The sequence below is a fragment of the Amblyomma maculatum genome, chromosome 8 (assembly GCF_055883805.1).
Source record: "Amblyomma maculatum isolate TAMU_Amacu chromosome 8, ASM5588380v1, whole genome shotgun sequence".
In the NCBI taxonomy this organism is placed as follows: Eukaryota; Metazoa; Arthropoda; class Arachnida; order Ixodida; family Ixodidae; genus Amblyomma; species Amblyomma maculatum.
The window spans coordinates 122,407,489-122,430,996 of record NC_139351.1 but is presented as its reverse complement, the minus strand read 5'-3'; the positions used below and the strand labels follow the sequence as shown (position 1 = coordinate 122,430,996).

At 44.3% G+C, this 23,508-nt stretch overlaps 2 protein-coding genes across 2 annotated transcripts in view; one reads left to right on the top strand and one right to left on the bottom strand.

Moving 5' to 3' along the window:
* Ndc1 (Nuclear division cycle 1) overlaps window positions 1–18,138 on the bottom strand; it is a 41,632-nt gene extending 23,494 nt beyond the window's left edge. The window contains exons 1-10 of the mRNA XM_084577502.1: window positions 18,031–18,138; window positions 17,716–17,836; window positions 15,781–15,876; window positions 12,132–12,306; window positions 10,842–10,962; window positions 9,626–9,731; window positions 7,737–7,785; window positions 6,230–6,359; window positions 5,853–5,945; window positions 3,374–3,455 (exon numbers count right to left, since the gene is read on the bottom strand). Of these exons, the coding sequence (XP_084433628.1) occupies window positions 3,374–3,455; window positions 5,853–5,945; window positions 6,230–6,359; window positions 7,737–7,785; window positions 9,626–9,731; window positions 10,842–10,962; window positions 12,132–12,306; window positions 15,781–15,876; window positions 17,716–17,836; window positions 18,031–18,066 (1,009 nt within the window). The 5' untranslated portion in view covers window positions 18,067–18,138. The remainder of the gene's footprint in view (window positions 1–3,373; window positions 3,456–5,852; window positions 5,946–6,229; window positions 6,360–7,736; window positions 7,786–9,625; window positions 9,732–10,841; window positions 10,963–12,131; window positions 12,307–15,780; window positions 15,877–17,715; window positions 17,837–18,030) is intronic.
* Window positions 18,139–18,930: 792 nt separating this feature from the next.
* Window positions 18,931–22,751, top strand: LOC146182413 (tax1-binding protein 3 homolog). The gene is made up of 4 exons (XM_084577501.1): window positions 18,931–19,145; window positions 19,398–19,526; window positions 19,591–19,668; window positions 20,080–22,751. Exons 1-4 carry the CDS (start codon window positions 19,101–19,103, stop codon window positions 20,188–20,190), a joined length of 363 nt encoding a protein of 120 aa, XP_084433627.1. The 5' UTR covers window positions 18,931–19,100; the 3' UTR covers window positions 20,191–22,751.
* Window positions 22,752–23,508: the final 757 nt, after the last annotated feature.

The window sequence follows — 23,508 nt, the reverse complement described above, 5'->3', positions numbered from 1 at the left end:
GCCAGCCGCTGCACCATCAGGTTTTTTATGTGTTCTATGGTAAAATAAAGCACTTATTAACATGTTGTCATTATATTATCGGTTCTAATTATCAAACATAGTTACCGAAAGTAAACAAAAACGCGGAAATGCAGAGGTCACAAAAGTGCGCGCGTACGTGGAGACGTCAACAACGCCGATGCAGCGACAATAACGAAAAAAAAATGGGGACAAAGCATGTCGAGCCAATGCGCTGGTCGGGTGAGCCAGGGAAGCTTGCATGCCAAGGAGATGCGGGGGAGGACGAAGCGCTTCCTCACGTAGAGGAGGAGGGAAGGCATAAAGCACTGCTAGGCATGGCCGTTCTGAGGGAGAGCTCTGAGCACTCGCACTTGAGACAGCCCGTAGCCTAGGAAACATGCATCCTCTTTACCTCTGAACGGTGGAGCAGTCCATTCTGATGGTGTGCTGACCATGGTGCGCTGCACTATTCTCCCCTGTATGCTTTGTGCAGGCCCTCGCTTCGTGGTTGCGCATGTTTTGTGGCAGGGTGTCTTTCTAGCATGGTTCTACTAGTGTGCCATCATCATTGCCACGATCTTGCTGGCTCTGAATTTTCCGTGAACAGCAATGGAAGACTGGAAGACCCTCCTTCAGAAAGCACGACACAACCAGCGCAGAAGAGGAAGCGAATGGCAATACCACTAAAAGTTATGCAGAACAATGTACAGCCTTTGTCAAAAGTTTAGAGCCCAGAGGGTTTGATTTTAAGCCGCATATTATGACTTCTTTAAGAATCTTGGAAGTTCTAGCCACTAAAGAGGGTAGGCCGAAAAACCTTTTTGCCTTCAGCAAGTTTGTAGATCTGGGAATGCAATACGAGCCACATAATATGACTCAGGAATAGGCCCCCTGGGCTCTAAACTTTTGACAAAGGGTGTACATGAGCACAAGGATGGCGTAAAAGTGTGCAACTTGGTGCGCAAATACGGCCTGACGCAACCGACAGAATCGACAATCACCTGCAACATACTCAAGATTGAGAACGAAAGCGATGCCAGTGCTGCCCATGCAATAAATGATGGCCGGAAAAAGGTTTGACACGGGGCCTACAAAGATATAGAACAGGCGCTCTACCAGTGGTTCTTGAACGCCCGTACAGAGAACCTGCTGATTAGTGGCCCAGATTTTAGAGGAGAAGCGAAGCACTTCGCATACCTCCTGCGCAACATCGATTTCCAGCCTGTTGGTGGTTGGATTCAACGGTTCAGGGAGAGACATGGAATCGTCTACAAGGCAGTCATGGGTGAGGCAGGATCACTCGATCGCTCGATGTCAACGCTAGGCAGAAGTGGCTTGAGGAAATACTGCCCTACATCCGAGAAGCATATGCGGACTGGGACTTGTACAATAGAAATGAGACCGGGCTGTTTTTCCAGATGCTACCGGCAAAGACACATGCTGTCAAAGGCAATTCCTGTAAGGGCGACAAGCAAAGCAAATTGCATGTGACTGTTTTCATGTGTGCCAACATGGACGGCAGCGACAAGTGCCCCGCCTTCGTCATGAGAATCCCCGCTGTTTTTGCAGTGCTGCGAGGATCCCGGTTCGGTACCATCATAACGGGAAAGTATGGATAACGCGCCAACTTTTCCAAGAGTGGCTGGCCAAGTTTGACCAGTGGATGCAGTGTGAAGGCAAGAAGGTAGCATTGATGCTCGACAATTGCACTGCGCACCAAACGGCTCAGAAGCTCTTGCACGTGGAAGTTTTTTTTCCTCCCACCTAACACCACTGCAGGCTTGTAGCATATGGATGCAGGCATTATTGTTTGCTTCAAGGCACTGTATCGCCAACGTGCTTTGAACACGCTCACGCTGAACCTCGACATTTCTGTGTGAGAACGCCGACCATTGCAAGACTTGAAGATCTCGTTCCTGATGGCACTACAGTTCATTTTTGGAGCATGGCCAGAAGTAAGCTCCGGCATCCCCAGCGAAGTCCACCTTCCTGGTGGGCTTCGCTGGGGATGCCGGTGATGCGAAAGGTTGCGAAGCTCCTGCCGACACAGCGATGACCGAACTTTTGGTCTAAAGTGCGCAGTAGTCACGGCGACAGTCGCGACTTAAGGAAATTGAGATGATACAGTCGAGACAGATGAAGAGCTGACAGATGAGGATATCCTCGCAGCAGTTACATGTGCGGAGGACGGTGACAGTAGTGACGGCGAGGAACCAGAACCTGTGCAAGTGTCTCACCAGGAGGCTTTGAGAATGATCAACTCCCTACAGAACTTTGTTTCTGCTAAAAAACTTTCCCCGCTTTGCTTGTTTATAGTAAAGACATTTTTAATAAAAGTTGGTTACAGTAAAGTGCCTCTGATCTTGGCTACGCACTTCCCACAAAATGACATCGTAGCTGCTGCACAACCTAGAATCACATAAAGAGATGATAAGAGAAGGATGGAAGGTATTTCTGAGTGTTTCTTTTATAAACCAACAAGATGTGTTTGGTAAGCAGCTATTTAATTACCGGACAGCATCTTCAGGGCCATGTCATCACCAACAACTGATATAGCAAAGACTCTAATATATAGTAATCATTTTTGCTGTTCCAAGTGACTTTACTATAGAGGGATTTTTAGTTAAATATGTCTGCATATATTCTCCATGCTTAATTTCAAAATCATTTTATTTATCCTACTTGGTTAACTACATGTGAAAACAACCTCTGTCCAATAAAGGTTTTATCAGTCAGTAAAAACGGGCACTGGAAGTGGTAGGTGAATACGTAGACTTTGGACCGGTAGTAACTGCAGATCCAGGCCATGAAAGAGAATTAACCAGGAGAATAAGATTGAGATGGAACGCATTTGGCAAGTATTCACAGGTTATGACTAGCAGCTTACCGGTATCGCTCAAGAGGAAAATAAACAGTTGCATCTTACCTGTACTCACCTATGGGGCTGAAAGATGGAGGCTAACGAAAAAGGTAATACTTAAGCTGAGGACAACGCTTGGAACGACTATGGAACGAAAAATGGTAGCTGTAACATTAAGAGGTAGGAAGCGTGCAGAGTGGTTTAGAGAAATAACTCGTTACTGGCATTCTAGCGGAAATCAAGAAGAAGAAATAGGCATGGGCAGGGCATGTAGTGCGTAAAGAGGACAACCGATGGTCGCTTAGGGCAACAAATTGGATTCCAAGGGAAGGAAAGCGTAGCAGGAGGCGGCAGAAAGTTAGGTGGCCAGATGGGGTTATTACGTTTTCAGGGGTCAAGTGGATGCAGCTAGCACAGAACCGGGTTAATTTGAGGAATATGAAAGGGGCCCTCACCCTGCAGTGGGCATAGTCTGGCTGATATGATGATGATGATGAAAAGGAGGCAACATACCAGTGGGGCTGATGGCAAACGCCTGTGCCCGGCGGTATGCAGAGTGCTCAGCAAGATGCCTGAAGTCCAGGAAGCTCAGGTACTGCATCAGGAAAGCAGCGAAACCTGTCAGCCAAAGCGGCATCTCTGTGACGCCAGAGGCTTTCACTTGTCACACAGAGTGCACCCAAAGCCAGTAAGCATAGCACTAAATAGGAAAGCTTTGTAGCCATAAGATAACCTGCTTATAACTATGAATGTTTTATTGCCTAGGGACATGTGAAACTGGCTGGCTATATAAAGTTTTGTACTGCCCAATGCATTTCAAAACATCACACATTTAAAAAGACCTGCAACATATAGGTCTTATCGGCCAACTACCAATAAGAAAACACGAAAAGGCTGCTTAGTGATTTCACACAGTAAGCAGTTACAAAATAAGTGGTCCCCACTGCACTTAAAAAAGGCCTGGCTCATAAGAAGGCAGAATTAAAGGCTTCTGATCCCTGTTTGAAAGGCCATCAGAAAATAAAATGGTCATTCACTGCATCACTGAACAGCACAAAGGTGCAATCGATGCGAGTGGTGCTAATAAGCTTAGAAAGGAACCATTAACATTTTCAGATGCCATTTGTATTTTCCATTGAAAATAATTCCCGTTTAAATACCGATGCAATATGCAACCAGACGGCGCAGACCTTTTGCTCGTCGTTCCTCAAAATCTGCGTTCCACCATCCTTGACCAGTTCCATGATGCTCCTACGGCTGGCCACCTGGGTGTCACTCGCACATATGACAGCCTGCGCTGATGTTTCTGCTGGCCGGGGCTCTACCGCTCTGTCCAGCAATACATTGCCACTTGTGAATTGTGTCAGCGTCGAAAGAAGCCCGCAATTTTGCCTTCAGGCCATTTGCAGCCGATCTCCATACCCACTGATCCATTTTCCCGTGTAGGTGTTGACCTTCTTGGGCCCTTTCCAGTTTCCGCCTAAGGGAACAAATGGATCGCCGTCGCCACCGATTATACTACGCGGTATGCTATTACCCAAGCCATCCCGGCCACCTGCGCCACAGACGTCTCTGACTTCCTCCTAGAAAACGTGATTCTACATCATGGTGCCCCTCGTGAACTACCAACTGACCGTGGCCGCTGCTTCCTGTCGTGAGTGGTTGACGAAATTCTCCGTTCGTGCTCCGTCCACCACAAATTCACCGCAGCCTATCACCCCCAGACCAATGGCCTCGCGCAATGTCTAAACCGTACCCTCAGAGACATGCTGTCCATGTATGCGTCTGACGACCACCGGGATTGGGACGTTCATCTACCCTTTGTGACATTCGCCTACAATTCATCTCTCCATTCTGGCGCTGGATACTGTCCATTTTATCCGTTATCTGGCGGACACCCATTACTGCCCTTCGACACCTCACTACCCGCGGCAGACGCCACCAGTACTTACGCCAGTGATGTCGTAGCCCGCACTCATGATGCCCGCCGGATAGCTCATGCCAGGCTCTTTGCATCCCAAGACTCTCAAAAGTTTCGGTACGACAGTCGCCACCGTGATGTCCACTACCCTCCTGGGTCACTCGTCTTGCTGTGGCTCCCGTGCCGTCGCGTGGGCTTGTGTGAAAAACTTTTGCCCCATTACACAGGCCCTTACCGAGTTTTGCGCCCTGTGACCGACGTCACATACGAAGTTGAATCTGTGCCTCCGAAATACTCGTCCAGAGCGCCATCCTCTGAAATAGTGCATGTCTCCCGCCTGAAGCCCTATTATGCCCGTTCTGTTTCACTAACGTAGAACGCACCGGGACTGTGCTTTTCCCGAGGGGGGGGAAGTGTTACTGAGTGGTATTCGCTAGTCGTGCTGAGGAAAAAGAAGTGCAACAGACTCCCAGAAGAAGAAGACACAGACGAGTGCTGATATCTGTGCGGTGATCATCCTCAGTGGTGTGGACAGCTGTCGTACTGTGAATATTCCCCGTAACAATATCATCGGGTCCTGAGAGACAGTTTATTAGTTTTTCAGTGCAAAACACTAGCAGTTCATTTTTCACAGGGACAAGTAAAATTTTGATCAAGGTGTTGCAAACGATAAAAAGCACAACATCGAATTGCTGCAAGTTATTAAATAAAACACCCAAATAATTTCTGTTTCAAAGGTGCATATTATGTTTGAAATTTATTGATGCTACTACTAGCAACAGAATATGCCAGCAAGACAGTGAAAATTTACTGGCCCACCTACCGCTTGTCGAAATATCCTTTACTGCACTTTCTACATGGTTCAAAAAACCACCACATCAGCGATATGAACCATGCAAAATCCACCTGAAACAAAGTGATAACTGCTAACTCAGAACTATACCTCAGGAAAATCTGAGTCTGCTTTGTCCAGAGCATGCCACACGGTTAAGTATGGTCAGTTAAAACTAGTAAAGTGAAAGAAAACTTCTTTGTGACCCCCGAAGAACTGCATCTGTCAGTGCTGCTCACTCGAAGGAAGGCGCAGCCGCTCGATGCCATGGCCATCGACATCTGCATAGGCTCCTCCGCTTCGTACTCGGCCACAATGGGGAACTGGTGTACCTGGCAGAAAATAAACAGACGTCGTTAAAAAATGTCGTTAAACTTATCCCTGTTCATTCTTAAATTCGAACAAGGCATGATCCCAGCCAACGTCCACGAAAGTCAAAGGCAGTGGTCGCTCATTAATTCGGACATCGGCGGGATCACTAACTGGTACTAGCTGTATGACATGGATCCACACGAATCAAACAAATGGGTGATGCACTTGAAGCTGCTGCTCACGAGTGAGCCATTAAAAAAAAAAGAAAAAAGAAAAAAAGAAAGTGCTGGAGATAGACGCACACCTTTGTTAGGTAATATTCTCGCAACTGGACAGCTAGCTGATCCAGCGTCCTGATTGCGGTGCCCGTGACGACCAGTGCTCGAAAGAGGTCCAGGTCCAAGAGACCCCACACAGACTGCAGCTCACCAACCCTGCGGAACAAAAAGAAAGAAAGTAAAGTAGGGGTGTCCGAATATTCCAAATTTTGAATACGAATCGAATATGCTTATTTGATTCGTATTCAAAAAGCTGATATTCAAGATTTCTAAATATTCAGAAATTACCGAGTACACCGAAAATTTTCTAATTCACCGCAGATCCCCCGCACTGCGCGCTTCACCGCAATGCTTGAAGCGTGGGTTGTGCAGTGAAGCATCCTCAAAACGCAACGGGGACATTTTGTGCGACGGTGTGTGAGGGGGTTGAAAGAAATCCACGAGCTTGTGACGCATTCACCCAGTACCGGTAGTATGTAGTGGATGGAGCCCTCACAACCCCAGTGCTTGTAGGCACTTCAGGAGACTGACTTACGCGATATTTCCAATTTCCTGAATTTCATAAACTTCAGGTGCCAAATGTGCCTGAACAAAAAAAAATTACAAGGGTTCAACGCTGCTGAACCAAATATTGAGCGAAAGCATTAGCTGCGGGTGACCGAGCGTTCTTCTTCTTCTTCTTCCTCAGCCCACATATAAATCCCCGCTTTAACCAAGTCGTGGCCTAGTGGTTTGGGCGCCCGTCTCGGCTGCGGGAGGTGGTCAGTTCGAAACCCGCCGCCGGACACCCACCGGTGAAATTGGGTACAAGCATCCCCTGGCCCGGCGTCCGGCTCTTTCAGGGGTGTGCATTTGGAAGAGGCTCTGCTAACACTGCTGTGCTCCTTCGAGGGCTTAAAGTTTTGAACAACTAATGGCCTGCAAAGGCCGGGCTGACAGAAAAAAGGGCCACATAATGGGCTTTTGCCGCACAAGACGGACTTATTTTTTTTGTCCGATGGCGGAACTGATCACTGCTACATAGGAGCAACTATTTGAGACCTGTATTGTATTAAATAACTGTAAGTAGAAACTGTTATTACAACTAATGCTCTGGCACCTGCAACAAGAACAAAACCAGGATTTCCACAATTCTGCAAAAAAATCTGAATCCAAATGCCTCACGTCCAATTTTACCAGAACTACGAAGCATAATTCTTGGCTGCCAAAATTATATATACTAAAGGTCCTGGCGAGCACTATATATGAAGAGCAGGGAACAACCTAGCCTTACTACAATCTAATATAAACAGAAGCGTTACAAAGAAACAGCACCAAAACAAGGATGCAACGAATTTCAAATACAATGAATTAAATGTCAAAATTTGGACAAACTGAAGGTTTAGCTCCCAAGAAGAGAAAAGTACTTAAATAAAATTTACTGCCCTTTAGAAATAATGTAACAATTGCCTGAACTGCCCTCTGAATGCCTGACGTGAAGAAATATATAGTAGAAAAACATCTTTGAATACTCAGAAAATATCTTATACGCACCACTCGGTTGAGTCAGTGTCACCAGCAATCCATCTCTTTGCCCCGGCCCCTTTGGAACCAAGAAGACAAAAAAAAAAAAAAGAGAGAGAAAAAAAAACCGTAAATTGTATTCTTAAAATGTGGCAGGAAAAACGACAGACAAGTCAAGAAGGCTGTATGAGCTAACACGAATCTGTATGAACAAAGTCATGAAAGCACATGAATGCATGAATATGCACACACCCAAATGAAAAGAAAAGAAAAACAGTGTCAATGCCGTGACAAGCCAAAGCATTTCTGTGTAAGGTTATCCTCAAAACTTAAGGCACTGTGCAAGTAAAGAATCGATTAAACATAGCTTTTTAATCGCAGAGAACTCTCCTAGAAGTGCAAATGCAGCTGCATCAATGCTCCAGACAACGAACCTGCCATCATCAACAGGCGGACATGAGCATTCTTGTGGAGAACTGTAAGTAGGGATGTGTGAAAGCATCCTCAAAAAGAAACGAGGCTGTCCTTCCCATCCCGAGTGTGTGCAATGCAGAGAACCATCGTGCAGGTGTTGATCAGATAAAATTACTGTGATGAAAATGATTTTTGGCCGTTTTTTTCACGGCGATTCGATAGTTTGAGCCTTTGGTTAATTTGGACATCTTTTCTTGTCCCACGAAGGCTAAATTAATAAGAGTTTTACTGCATTCCGTAGTGATATGGCAGCTCCACCCAGTCTCATGCAGGTTATTCATGTACAAAAACCAGCATATGGAATCCTGCATAATCCTGTATATAATCTACACTGGATCTTTAAGTATTGTATACACTTCTGTGCAATTCTAGTTTAATTTTATTTGCCAATATTACGTGAATTTTGAAACAAACAAGACACACAATGTTTGCTGTTTCTTAATTTGCCACTTTTTTTTTCATTCATCAGATATTTGATAATCGGAAGCATTTCCTTCCCATATTCGTATTCGATTTGTATTCCAAAATTTCAATATTTGCACACCCCTAACTTACAACAAAGAGGACTGGTAACAGGGCTCATATTATGGAAACGCCTGCTAAGAAGAGCGATCCATTTAAGTGCATGCCAGTAAGCTGGGGTCTCAACGGTAAATGAGATCAGTGCATGAAAAGAGTCAACCAGTATATCCAGTAGCATCAACTCAGTGGAAAAGGGAACTCGCAGAACTTGAGCTATAATATTGAAATTTACATGAGTGTGTTTGAAAAACGCAAACAGGCAGCTCTGTAGTCAATTTGAAAGCCCCAGAAGTTCCCACACAAATATGTAGTGCAATCCGAGACAGCAGTGGCATTTCTTTTCCTTTTTTAAGCATGAGGAGGTGCCCAGTTTAAGTAAAGCCCATTAAACACCAGAGCTTTTTAACCTTGACAGTTGCAACACATCCCAAATAGTCTGCATACCAAAAAACAGCAGGCTGATTGGACAAAAACATTTGGGTGTTTATCGACCGTGGCAGTACCCATGGTCACCAAAGTAAACAATGTCCAAGTTACAAACACCAAGATGAAAAGTACAGCTGCCTGGAAAAAATTTGGTGAAAGAGATACGGTATTGAAAATTTCATACATAAAACAGTCTGATAAATTAGGGGCAAAAAAAGCAAAAAAATGCAAAAAAACAAAAGATTTTCAGAAGACAATGACGATAATAGGCAACAGCTTCTTTGGCCGCTCATAGGTCCCATCCAAAAGCATCCCAAAAAAGTGGCCCCTGAGACTTGGCCACTTTTAGAAGCACAATTTCCAAACTGGTGTGACCTAATAGCTCTGCTGAACATGACCAACTGAGAGCGCACTTCCAGAACATGGTCACCTAGGTGCAATTATAGCATCACAATGAATCAGACAACCAGTGGACTCTGAGAAGCCCTCCAACCTACCCAGCACAAGGTAGAGCAAATAGAAAAGGTATGCCTTCCTGAAGGTGTCCCAAGCAGAATGACGCATTGTCTGCCTAATGTGCAGGCGCATTCTCATCGATGCCACCTGAGAAAGAAACTTTTATTAACATCTCTAGCATTCAAGTCACATGTGTGAGAGAGAGAGAGAGAGCACAGTCCCCCAGCTACTGCACACTGCAAGGAGTCAACAGGCGACACAGCCACATACAAGTGGCAGTCTATGGAACAATGCCCCACAAATCTTAAACAGGTGTGGACACCAAAATATTCGATATTCTGTTTCCCTCTTTCTTTGGAATAGCACTTGATATATCAGCAACACTGCACCTCAAAGTGGGCTACACTGGAGAGTGACGTTACTTGAGAAGCATTACTAATGGGAGGCACGCATTCTACATTAACACCAATAATGTGACAACAACGCAATGAGATGCGGTCGAATTACGATTGTGCAGTGACCACCCACCAGCAACGTGACGATGGTGGCATGAGGGAGAAAATAAAGTTTCGACCGGCTGGCCTAAGCTGCGGGGGAAGCTAACTTGCATGACAACAGTGAAGCAATAGCCATGGCTATGGGCACATATGTATGGCTCGCAAAACAGAGCTGCTTGGACTTTAGCGCCTGTCAATGAAGCGATGGCGGAGCCTCTGGTATGGCGGGGATACACTAGCATACCCAGAGAGAGGATGGAAGAATGCTCTCTCTCTCCTAGCACGTCAAAACAGCTGCAAGTGTGTTCGTCACAAGCTGTGCTGTCACCACGGTGTCAGTTTCAGTGCACTGCTAGGATGTACACATTAGAAAAAGTGACAAAATTTCCTCGCCTCTATGGCCTAGGCCTCTATGGGCTCACATGAGGTGATAGGTATGAGCTAACAGACATTTGTGATAAGACACTAAGTCGTAAGCAGGCGTCAAGTGCATTTAAAGAAAGCTGAGTCAGCAATTTTGTGAGACTATGCTCTGAGCAGAACTACTACTTTGGCGAGTATCCCTTAACAGGGTTGTATGTGCACAATAGCAAGATACATATGTGTCCATGGCCATCTATGCAGGAGCTCGAGTTATAGACAAAACTGTAACAAAAGCGTGTGCAGAGTTCCACTTCTTATGTACAACACTGCATGCATAATTACGAATAAAACTGTTAGATATATAGCGAATGAAAGGGCTTCAAGAGATCTCCCTGACCTGTATTGGGGGGAAGGCGAGGCAGGATCGGTTGGCAGCCAGCTGAGCCAAGTGCAAACTGACGCCGGTAAAGGCGCCGTGAAGCACTAGAAACACGTGTGCCTCACTCAGGCACTCAAACCTGCACAAACACAGTGGGCGCTGCTAAGGCACAGCTCATTCACACCAATGAGCGGGCACAACAAGGAAGCCAGCATTGCTTGTAAACCCAAGAAAGCAAAAAGGAAAGTGAAGTGATTTCAGCTTCTTATTTTTCACTTATCACTAATGTCAACAAAAATTTTAAAAACGTTGTCCACTGCACACGTGACTGAAAAGAAAAAGCTCGCTACCTTAGAACAATTCAACAAGATCAGTATAATGGCCGCTTGCTGCTCCCACTGCTATAACCACAAAAGCCACAATTAGACCCAATTTGCAATCATGGCACTGCAATCAAGCACATGGAACAGTCAGAATTCAATTCACTTCATTTACTTTTCAGAAACATTCTGGTAAGATTCCAGGCAAAAGGTTGCTTCTGACAGCTTGAGGGGCTCGGAAGCTACCTATAATGCAGTTAGGTATAACTTAAAAAGGCAAAATAAAGAAATAAAGAGCACATACTCTATGTTGCATAATGTCAGAATCAAGCGATACAAGTCACGCTGCGTTACATGTATGATGAAAGCAACATCAGTAAAAGGAAGAAGCAGCTATCCTACTCCCTTCTCTTCTAACCCCTTACACCCCTTCCTTCCCCCATCCCTGCGTGGACACCTACGCCGAGATTGAGGACATGGGTGTCAGCCCAACCATGTAACAGCCCTTTTTGTAATGAAAAATGTTTTATAGCGAAAGCTACACTGCGCTAGGTTTTCAAGCCATCGGCGTGGCACTGTGCCACTTGACTGTTGCCTAGCAAATGTCACGTGGTATAGAGCGAGAACTGGGCCAGAAGTTGGAGGCGTAAAGAAGAAAGAAAAGGAGAAGAAGAGGAAGAAGAAAACAAAAGAAGAAAAAGACAAAGAAGAAGATAAAAAAGAAAAAGAAAGAGGAAGAAGACAGATAACTCGGTAGCTGGTAGAGGCAAACGACAACAACGAGTTGCTAGGACAAAAGGTTCGTTCGACTGTTGTGACGGCAGCACATTAAATCCAGGTGTTTGCAGAAAAATTCACTGCAGCACTCACAGCTTTCGCTCCATCCCTAGATTCAAGCCATGCTTAAACCCCCACAATCTCTTTTTTTTTTTTAACTGGCCAATGGCAAAGAATTGAGGTCAACATTGAACCGACTTCCAATGCTCACTGGGATGGCTCGGTGCAGTCTCTCTGCAGATGGGCATACGAGCCACCCGCAATGCCTAGCAGGGCACGGACGAAAACGCCTCCAGCAAACGCCCGTAGCAATGCCTGGCCTAGGTTGCGGGGGTGTCCGAGGTGTATTGCCTGGGCCAAGCGCGTCCTGTGGACCACGGGAGCCACTGTGATAAAAAAAAAACAGGACCTAAAATGATCGCATCTCATCTCACTATTTATAACTGTTGAAGACAGATATGTGCCCGCTCTCCTTTGAAGATGTCATGGTTGCGATCTGCTTTAAATAACATCACCTAGCAGACTCACATGACCCACTGTGACTAGTCTCATGACCAATGGGTAAAGGTCATGTAAAGCACCAGCCTAAAGACCAAATATTTGACTGCGTGTCCAGTTAAGCCTCTTAAACATGGTCATGACCTTCAAGAACCACTTACAAAACATGACCCTCTCAACAACTGGCAACAAAGGGAAATTCTGGAGGATTTCAGAACATTCATAGAGTTAATGACTGTATCACACTTCTTAGCTACCCCTCTCTACTTGTGATTAAAAGAGTTTCACAATAATGAGCAAAACAGTGACAAAACAGCATAAGATTGACAAAACCAAAACTCGGCTTCAATGAACAAATGACATCATAAGGAATCAACAACTGCTGCCATGATGCTTTTCAAGAAACTACTGATGTGAGTGTCGAATACTTAACTGGTGACTGCAAATTGTAATTTTCATCAATATTTGCCTGAAATGAAATGAAAAAAAAAAAAAAAAAAAGAGAAGCTTGAAATCTTTCCAACACCAAATGCCAAGAAATGGGTAATCTAATAATTAGTTTTCTCAGAAAAAAATAAAATGTAGCCCACTTGCAAAATTTGTCAGAACAGATCAGAAGAAGACAAAGGAGAAACTACCCCGAACGTTTCAGCAAATATGTGATCAACAAAACCCTCCAAACTGCTCTCTGGCACAGGTGCATTTTACTGAAGCCTTTATTGTTCTCACTTCTGCAAAATTTCGCGGTCAACCGCATTTCATTTCAGGACAAATTTTAAAACTTACCACTTACTGGCCTCCGTCAAAGTGCTTACCATAAGTGGCCTTGCACTTGTGACAGCACGAGCTGTATTACTTACTGAGGGTTACTCTGCTTTTGCTGAAGGAGAAAAATTACAAGTTCGTCTTTTCTTACTTCAGAAAAATAATGATCACAGCTATCACTTACTCCTGCCAGTTTGGCCTACAAACATATGCATAAGAAGTCTTGCATATATGTCCACGTATACAGGTCCACGATGACATATATACTCTGATCAAAACATAGCTTCGGTTTCTCAATTTTTGCAGTTTTATAATTGCTGTCCTTGTTATATTGAAGAAATGACTGCCAAAACTAAATCAAAGGTCCGTAAAATATGAACACTTCATTCCTAGAAAGAACAGAGTACAGGGTGCAGAGAAAAAGCAGAGTTTACCATGAAGATGTCTGCAACCCTAAACAAATGGAGAACACAGAATAAGAGCAAGCTGCAGCAGAGCCTAGCTGCAAACAAGCAACACGCGATTTTGAAGAGTGATGCCACGCAGTGTGCTGACAGAAAAATGAATGGCATGATTACACAACATGAAAGATAAACAGTAAATACATCAGTGTATAGTCGTGCAACCAAAGTTTTTGCACAGTTAAATTTTTGCTTCATGCTAGGTGCCTGCCTCCACAAAATTAGGGGGACACTTAAGCCCCAGCTGACACACGTTCATGGCTCTCATCTGCCCTAAGTTACCAAATGATACTGTTACGGGGCAGCAAGCCGGGGAACAGAGAGAAGATGACCGACGACCATGCAATGATTTTAATGAATCGCGGCGGGCGTAGTGCGAGCCTCCTGCCTGTGTCACTGCTCGCTTCTTCCTCATTTGTAACGTTACCAGGGCCCACCGAGCAAACGTCTCGATCGTGGACGAGGAAGTTTGTCGCTGTCGATGAGATCCATGGCATGACGACGGGCGTGACTGGATAGTTAGAGATAGAAAAGAAAGAAGGAAAAAGACAATGGCTTGCCGCCACCATGATTCCCCTATTAATCATCCTAGTCCAGAACGCTTTCGGGCCACAGGTCGCCTAGATCCGACGACTGAGGCCCAGGCATGCACCGCATGGCATGAGCAGGGGGGATATCCTTATGTGTGGTGTCTTCTTGGGTTGGTGGGGTCTTCTAGTCAGTCGGGTCTGTCGGGTCTGTCGTGTCCTGTGGTCATGTGAGTGGCGTCTCAGGTCGGCAGGATCATTTGTGTCTTCATCGTTTCTTGTGGTCAGAGCGGAGGAATGGCGAGGTCACGTTGGGTCCGGAAGGCTGGGGAACAGCCAGGCGATGCACTCTATGGCACCTGCTGCCGACGGCGCAGCAGACACAGGACGCCAAAGCTCCGGGCCAGGATAGGAAGGAAGAACTTCCCAGCACCTCCACCAAAATGTTACGGGGCGGCAAGCCAGGGAACAGAGAAAAGATGACTAATGGCCATGCGACGATCTTAATTATTCGCGGTAGGCCTAGCGCGAGCACTCCAGTCCGCGCCACTGCCCGCATCTTCCTTGTCCGTAACAATATGTAAGGCCACTCAACAACAACAGATATAAAGCTTAGCTTTAACTGAGCCATACGAACGTGCCTGCATGGCCTAGGAGTAGCATGTCTGACTTGGGATCCGAAGGTCACGACGGGTTCAATTTCCATCCCCCCCCCCCCCCATCTCAAAGTAGTTGCCCGAGTTGGCAGCTCCTGCCAACTTGGCCATGTCATGCTGTCTTGTGACGTTGCACAAACCAAGTCAGTATCTGGCCATTCCACCACTGCTGACGCCGGATTTTTCGGAGAACAGAGGCTTTGACACTTTCGCACTTACTAACACAATCTTTTCCTTTTTGCTTAAATTTCATTCTTTTTTTCCATCTTTGGTTGGATGGATCCAGGTCTAACCCTTGACCTCTGGTTAGCCCAATACCTTCAAGCATCATTATAGCACATGATAACTTAATAAGAAGACAGAATTGTAAATTTCAGTGCTTAACACATAAGATCAACATGTCAGCTATGAAAGATGTCATATTAGAGGGCTCCCAATTGGTTTCGACCCTTTTCCCAGCCCCGAAGTTCTTTAACGAGTGCACAATACCGGTGCTTTGCATTTTAGCCCCATAACTGGAATCGAACCAGTTATGTCCGAGCCCAGCCGTCCCCTAGCCATTGAGCCACCAAAGAACAAATATTTCATTAATTGAATAGGCACTAACAATTTGGCTCCATCCAGCAGTGCCATTATTCTACAATATTTTAAGCTGGCAACGTAGCTACAACACAAGTGCATGGCTCAAGCAAAACCCAGATACTTTCAAACACCAAGAGCATGTCACCCGTGACCAACCACACATTTTCAAGCTAGAAAATGTATGGGTAGTGACCTCTGAGTGAAATGAGATGAAAATGAAAAGAAAGCAGCAACTTGTCAATCCATGTGGATAACCTTCCAGTGAGCCAGCAAGTAAATGCGGGAATGGCCTTTACCATACAGTGGCCGTCACGAATAAATGACCATATACACCTCAGCTGTTATTGTAACAAGTCGGTGAAGTAACTTACCAGTTACACAAGTCACCTGATAGGCTGCCATGAGGAAGCCCGCACCAAGAAAGCAGATGTGGTACCATGGCGAGTCCACAAAGGATGTCCACCAAACTGCACAGACAAAACGATGACTGAAGTACCGCCAAAGGAATGCTTGGATCATTCATAAAGGCTCTACTTCCAAGAAAAGAATAATGTCATTGAGTGGCAAATGCAATCATTATTCTCCAGCACATCCTCCTAAATACTCGGCAAACTGAAGCATGAGGTGTTACTATACACATGTCACATACTTCTACGGGCCACACAAGCCATCAAGCTTGCTATTTTTTTGTACTCTTACTCCCGAATAAAATAAGAAAAATCAGTTGTTCTAAAAACATACTTCAACATGGAAAAGGACCCAGCTGCACTCCAGCTGTCGTTTTCCCTTTTTTTTTTTTTAGAGTTTCAGATTGAATTGCGTATACTGAACAAGTGGAACTGACCTAGATATTCAAAACAGCATGCAGATTCTCAAAAATATGTTGCAATAACAAAATTTAAAAAAATATAAAGCAGCACATAAATTTAATAAAGCAAATAGCCAACTGATTTATATAAGCCGAATCAATAATTGACGACTTTAGGCACAAAAAACAAAAAGGATTGAAAACAAGTGAATTATGGGCACAGGCTGTAAACGGAATAGGAAAATATATGTACATATAACAAATTGTAGACAGGGAGTCAACTAAAGAACTGTTCCGTGACAGGGCACATATCATTGTTACTGCGTCTACACTAAGAAGCACCCAGAAAAAGAACAGGTTCAACAGACACACCCAGGCTAAATTGCCAAAAAATAATTTCTAGAAATTGTCTTGTTAGATGGGATAAGTGGAAACATAACAGGTTGAAGTGATGAACAGTTTTGGGTTGAGCCCAAAACGGGCATGAAGGAAGGTCAAACCAATGCCGACGCAAATGCAGACATCAAATTACAAAATGTGAAGAAGTAGCCCTGTGAAAGAAACTTCAGGCTCATGACAGCCCGCCTGTGCTCTTGAAGAACAGGATACACTGGCATGAGCTGAGGAAGTCCCTGAGCATATCCCCTTCAAACGTGTTAAGTTCCCCTACAGTAAAAAATCAAAATTTTTTTTTACATACTCAGAACCCCCTTTACACATAAATAACATAGATGGTACTGAATATTTACAAACTTTTGCACACCACACAAGTCTATGTTCATGGAACAGCAACTTTAAAAACATGTGCAGAAAGGAAGGGAGTAGTTTAATGACAGGCAAGGTGGAGAGGTCGGTCAGTTACAAGGTGACCCTGGCCTGGTACTTCTTATTGAGGAAAAGGGAAACGAAAAGTTAAGTTGAAGTGGAATTAAAGAGTACGATGATGATGCAATAAATTGCCTGAGGTAACCCAGATGATTGACAAGACATTATTCTCAATTAATCATTATCTCTACCATAGAAGCTGTTCCTGCAATGAAAAATCAGCTCCTTGTCCGTTAATAAGATATTCCACTGCGCGAGAGAAGAAATGACACTGACAGACAGCTCTTCCTAGGCTCGCCGTACAACTTGGCGCCGCTCATTTATCCCTTGGTTTGGAAAAGCGATTCGTAATTCCAGACACGGAATGGCACGAAATAGAGAGTACTTGTAGGCCAGCTGGTGGGATAGCGTAAGGAACAAAATCATGTTGTTGCCTCGTCTGTGTCTTGTCGCTTCTGCGGTTTTGTGCCACAAGGAATGGCCCTGCCATTCTGCCCAGCGCGGATTTCAGCTGAAGCCGGCACCACCACCAACCTCCTGAAAACAACGGTAGGTGCTTCGAAAAAAAAAAAAAAAAAAAAAAAAAGAAGTAGCGTCCACAAACGCAAATAGCAAAAATCGCACGCCACCTTTACGCGCCACACAACACGCGCGCTGGTAGCCCACTTCTCACCTGTAAAGCCGTCGAACGGGCAAAACAAGTTGAACTGAAGGAGAAGCAAAGCGACCGGGGTCAGAAAGACTTGAAGAATGAGTGACGCTGCGACGCTATGCAGGCACCGCCAGAAATGGACCTGAAAAAAGGAGTTTAAAGGGCGAAGGTTTAACATCGTCGACATGAGCTGTGCAGTGGGGCACTCCAGATTAACTTCGACCAACTTTTAACGCGCATTACACGCGTATTTTACGACGGTGCGCACAGCCTTTCACTGATCCCTTACTGTTCTCGCACTTAGTAGAAATGTATTTAGCGAAAGCAACCTCGTACCTCATTTCTGAACCATTCTTTCGCGTCGCGACTCATGTTTCCCGGGCTACATGAACGCACATTTACGCCGTTTGAGCTTCATGCATTGTTCGGCTTGGATCAGTTCGCACCTATCGGCTTGCGTACTTCGTAAAAACATTTTATTGTAGTCTTCAGTTTTAATATACTGCTATTTTTGTACATTGTTTAGCAGTACACAATTTTGTATTAAACCACAAATTTGAAATATTGTTCTACTTTATTTTGTGTCTGGTACGATTTCGGTTTCGTTTATGTGTTTCTTTTCTGATGTAAAAAGACGTTATGCAGCATTCATAGCCACACATGTAGCTATTTAATATCATCATTGTTTCTTTACAAATGCTATGATACCATGGTTGAATTGACCTTGATGATACAATTTAAATTGTTACAAGGCTGGTAGTTGAGATTAAGACTTTGACAAACCCTGTTGAATATAGTAGAAATAGCCTCAGAAATGGTGTGACTGCGATTTAGAGCAGCTAAGCCGCAATTTGAAGTACACAGAACTAGAGGACGAGAAGTGTACCTCACAAGGAGGTTACATTAGAGAACATGGGATCTGTTTTACAGGTGTTATGTTATGGTCGTTATGGGTTAGGATTGCTGTATACAGATTAAATATCGGACTTGGGGATATTGTTAATGCACTTTTTTTTAAGAAGCCAGCAGAAGTTATAAGGATATGTACCTGATTATTTAATGAACCAAGAAAAAAATAAACGCCAGAAAAGACAGGGCTAGCTGAATAACACGCGGTTGACTGGCTTCCGTCTTGTTGCAGTAGTCTTGTTCAAAAAGAGCGCGCTTATGCCCCGTTGACTAGTTAAAAGCTTATTTTCACGTCGTGCTACGCCCAGTGACGTCATTTTTTTTTACCAATGGGCGTTCCGAGAACTGTCTGGTTGCCACCATTACTTCCGTGCGTGTTTCTGTGCTTCCGTCAGGGCTTCCGCCTCTTCATCCGATTTGGGAGAATTATTGAGGAGTCGTGCAGCAAGGGAAGAAGTGTTGAAGCCTTGCATCTTTAAACTGTCGAAGTGGCGGCTATGGCTTTTCAACACCAGCCCGGCACTGCTATACAGTGTCTGAGTGTACGTGCATACGAGCACCCCGTTTTTTGCTCTGACAGGCCGATCTCTCCAAATCCTTACAATGCTCCCTCGGGAGCTGCTGAAACGATTAGGATGAGCCCGAACATCCCGATTGACCATGCTCCGCGATGTTTTGATCGTGGTAATAACGAATGCATCGGGTGTGGGTTCGCGAGTTACGTATCATCGTTTTGTAGCTGGGTGTATGTGATCGTATGAGCTTGATATTCAGGGACGTTTTCCTTTTTACAGATCCCGATAAAACTCGCGAAGGAAGTCGGCATCGATTCCGAAGGCAGGGAAGTAATGAAGTGCGGCTTCAAGATCGGAGGTGGCATCGATCAGGACTTCACACGTAGTCCGCAGGGATACACCGATAACGTACGCACGCCCACCTTTTGGAAATTGTTCATGTAGCTGTCAGTGTGTTCTCTTTTCATCGCAGGGCATCTACGTCACCGAAGTTTACGAAAACAGCCCAGCAGCCAAATGCGGCCTCAAAGTGCACGACAAAATACTGCAGGTACGGCCATGAGAACCACGTACAGTACCGCTTGCAATATCGCGCTGTGCTATATATCATGACAGGTAGCCGTGACATTTCCCTTCTCTTGGGCTGTGCACGAGAGCGTTTAAGATAGGGTCACATTATAGTATCAGCACAAACGTGTTAAAAAAATATATCTCAAGAGCTGATTCCTTGCGAGATTATTTTAATTATGGATCCACGATAGAACGAGAGAAAGATTGCTACGCAGTATAAAAGAGCATTTAACAAGGGTTGAAAAGAGCCTCTGTCTTCAAGCCGAGCTAACGTTTCGACAAGGGGACTTGTCTTCATCTGGGCCAGACGTTCAACCCTCAACCCTTGTCCTATGCTCTTTCATATTTGATTAAGGTGGCACAATGTAAAAATATGGGTCCCATGTTCCAGGTAAACGGCTACGACTTCACCATGGTAACGCACAAGAAGGCCGTCGAGTACATTAAAAAGCACCCTGTTCTCAACATGCTGATTGCAAGGAAAGGCGTGACCCACTCCTGAAGCTGCCCACAGGATTGAGCTCTTGGAGCAGCTTTAATGCACCTCATGACACTTCAGTGTGACCGAAACCTAATGTTGCACTTTGATAGGTTTCTATCCACTTCTTTAGTTTGTGCATCACATCTGTCACTGCATGCCATTATTTGCATGTACTGCATTTTTATCGAAGTCATGACACGACGTTCTCATTGTACAACTCGCGATTGTCTGCTTTTAACTAGTTAGCAACATACCAGCGGTCACACCAGATGTGTTTTACGCTACGACAGTTTTTTTTTTTTTTCCTTCTGTGCTGTTATGTGCCCACGTTTACATAGCCTGCTGAAATGCGAACATTCAACATTTGGAAGTCTCAGTGGGAAGGTCTCCGTGATGCCAAGTTTGACACTCCAGCTGCATATGTTGTAGAACTTCCTGTATGTTCATACGTCTTGCTTACGTAGAGAAACCTGTAATTGCCAGTTTTATACAGTTCTTGTATTTGCATGTAACTGTGCTGCTTGCTAAGGTGCATGTTGTTGCACATGTGGTGATGCAATTTGTTTCTGAAGAACTCAGTTGCTTACTGCACATTTATGGCAGCTTGTCAACCCCTCTTACTAGCTGTAGAATATGCTATCTCAGCCTCAACTTATACATAATGAACAAGTCAGCGTACGTGGATAAAGAGTTAGCAGTCTTTCAGTCTTGCCATTGGTCTTTCTGCAGAGTGGGAAAGTCTGGCTGTGGCATCCATCCACTGAGCATGAACACATCGAGTCCTCAAATCGTGTCATCACACTTGGGCGAACATTGGTTCTACCAATCCACTGTACTCTCTTTAAGGAAATGTGCATTTCAGATTATCCCATATAAGCTATAAGAAGTGCTGTTGCAGTGGTGTCACCTGTTAAACCTCACTATTGCCACTTTCACTACGGACTGCACACACACGCTTTCTGTACTGTGGTCACTCCAATATTGGTGCACTGCCAAAGGTACACTGTTTTTTAGGAACATTCAACTACAGCCCTTAGTAACCTGAACCTTGCACTCCTGCCTTGCAAGTTTTCTGACTAGCTCGGAAAAAAGTAACAGGGCACTGTATTCAACAAAGATAACTCCTGTACTTTAAATGGATACTGAGACTATAATTTTGCATTTCATTTTTGTTTCACTTATACAGAACTCAGTATCTTTTTTTTTTTTTTTTAGTATGTCATAGATATATTTATTCATAATCTTATTCTAGCAAGCAATTCTAGTCTCCCATAAATGGGTGACTAATAGTAGCATGTCTAGTGTTATGTCATCTTTAAGAACAGAGACACCTCACTGCCAATTTCTCATTGCTTGCTGAGCTACAAATTGAGCCTGCAGTTGTTACATTTGCTTATTTATGTGCAATTCTTATGCATCCTTAAATTTCTGCACATTTAACAGCACTTCATCATGCAGTCAGCTGCACGATTCTTCACAGTTTCAAAAGTATATACTGCTCACAAAGATATCCTCCTAGTGATCCATTATTTTTCACTCAGAAGATTTCACAGTGTGGCTGTTTATACGGCCATGCTGCTTTAATATGGAAAATACCAATCATTCTAGGCAGCACTTGCACCGCTGTAGGATTTGCTGACAATATGAACTGGCTTGTACATGGCATACGGTGCCATTGTTAGAGCTGTGCTGACATTTGGCTAAATACAAACCCAAGATCCATTTTCCAGTATCTAAATTACCTTTCCGCGCTGAAATTTCCCTATCATATTACCTACATGACTTGGCTTTTAGCACATGTTATACTCTAAAAATTCTCTATTAACACGTATTATGAGCGCACATATGATTAGCACGTCATATAATCGAATGTCTGTCCAAGGTCTAATACATGTCCGCTGTTGAGAGAAATGGACCTGATTATAGTGACAGTTAAGAAACTGTTGGGACATTTTATTGTCATGTTTTTTGCTGCTTGTTCTTGCACCTTTTGTGACACCTTAAGTGGCCTAGGGAAACTGTTCTGTTGCCTCGTTGTGCGTCGAGTAGTTGTGTTATAACTGTGTCAGCAGTGGTTGCGACAAGGACATGGAATGTTCACTCATCTATGATCAGCCTGTTGGTGTTAGCTGCAGCTTCGTGTTCTGTGTTAAGTGGGTTATGTGTGAAACCACCAAAGTTTTAATATATATACATATATTATATAAAGATTGCATAATACATACATTATATAGCCCTGTTAGTCACTCCATGTTTGTTGTGTTGTACCAAGAAAATACTTAGATTTTTGTTTTGCAATTTTTAGGACAGTTGAGCAAACGTCTGCACCTCGAGTGCATGGTTACATTCCAATCATGATGCACAACCAGGATTACAACAGTAATCAGTTTTAGTGTTCTTGGCAGCTCCTTTTTTTTTTTTCATCCTGTTGTGATTCACTATGTGGATGCCATGCTCCAAAGGAGCTTGAGCACCATTTGCAAACTTGTTTTTATTTTTCAGTGTGTTCTTTTTAAAAGAAGACACTGTTTGTGAAATCAGTTTTGTGAAAGGAAATAAATCTTGGCCATTTAATTAGGCTATTGTATGGAGATCTGTGTGAGTTTTTTTAAATGTGATAGCGTTTAGAGTTCCATTCAGCAGAAAACGATGTCTGCATAGTTTCAAGAAAATCCGAATTGATTGAGACAGCCCTGGTGTCTGACAACCTTGCAAGAATAATTCAGGAATCACACAATCAAGCATTAGGAACAGCATCTCTGGCGACGATTGCAAACGAGGACCCTCTCTGCTCCCTCCCTATTATCTAACTATCAATCAATCCCGCCAACCTGCCCCCTCTGCCAAGCCACTAAAGTGACACTGACCCATATCCTACTAACCTGCCCGGCGTCTCCTCCCCCCGGCAGATCGGTGCCACTCCGAACTTGGGAAGACTGGGAGGCCACACTACGCTGCAAGGACCCGGGGAAGCAAAAGATCACAGTGTAACACTGGTGATGTCACTACACAATTCTTCACTGGTCTACAGGGCTTGAAGTACTGATCCCTTCAGCTGTGAACCGGGACCTCTGGTGGCTTTTATCCGACTATATTATGACGCGACAGTTAGCAGCAAATTAAGAACCAGAAAAAATGATGTGTCTGCAAAGTGGTATGCAGTGAGGACTCCAGCCCCAGGCAGCTAACGGGTACAATGCTATTGAAAAAATCCAATGCAAAATTGCAGCAGATTGTGGTTCCAGCACACCTTTTTCTCTCTGCTGTGCAATGTTGAAATAGCCTTCAGTAATTAACTGCACATGTGAACACTTAAAATGAGAAGGGGTAGTCATGAGG

Bases quoted from the DNA above. Each gene is read 5' to 3' on its own strand.
- LOC146182413 (XM_084577501.1), top strand. From the start codon at position 19,101: ATGGCTTTTCAACACCAGCCCGGCACTGCTATACAGTGTCTGAGT. The intron at 19,527-19,590 runs GTACGCACGCCC...TTTTCATCGCAG, and splicing joins CGCAGGGATACACCGATAAC to GGCATCTACGTCACCGAAGT. The intron at 19,669-20,079 runs GTACGGCCATGA...CCCATGTTCCAG, and splicing joins TGCACGACAAAATACTGCAG to GTAAACGGCTACGACTTCAC.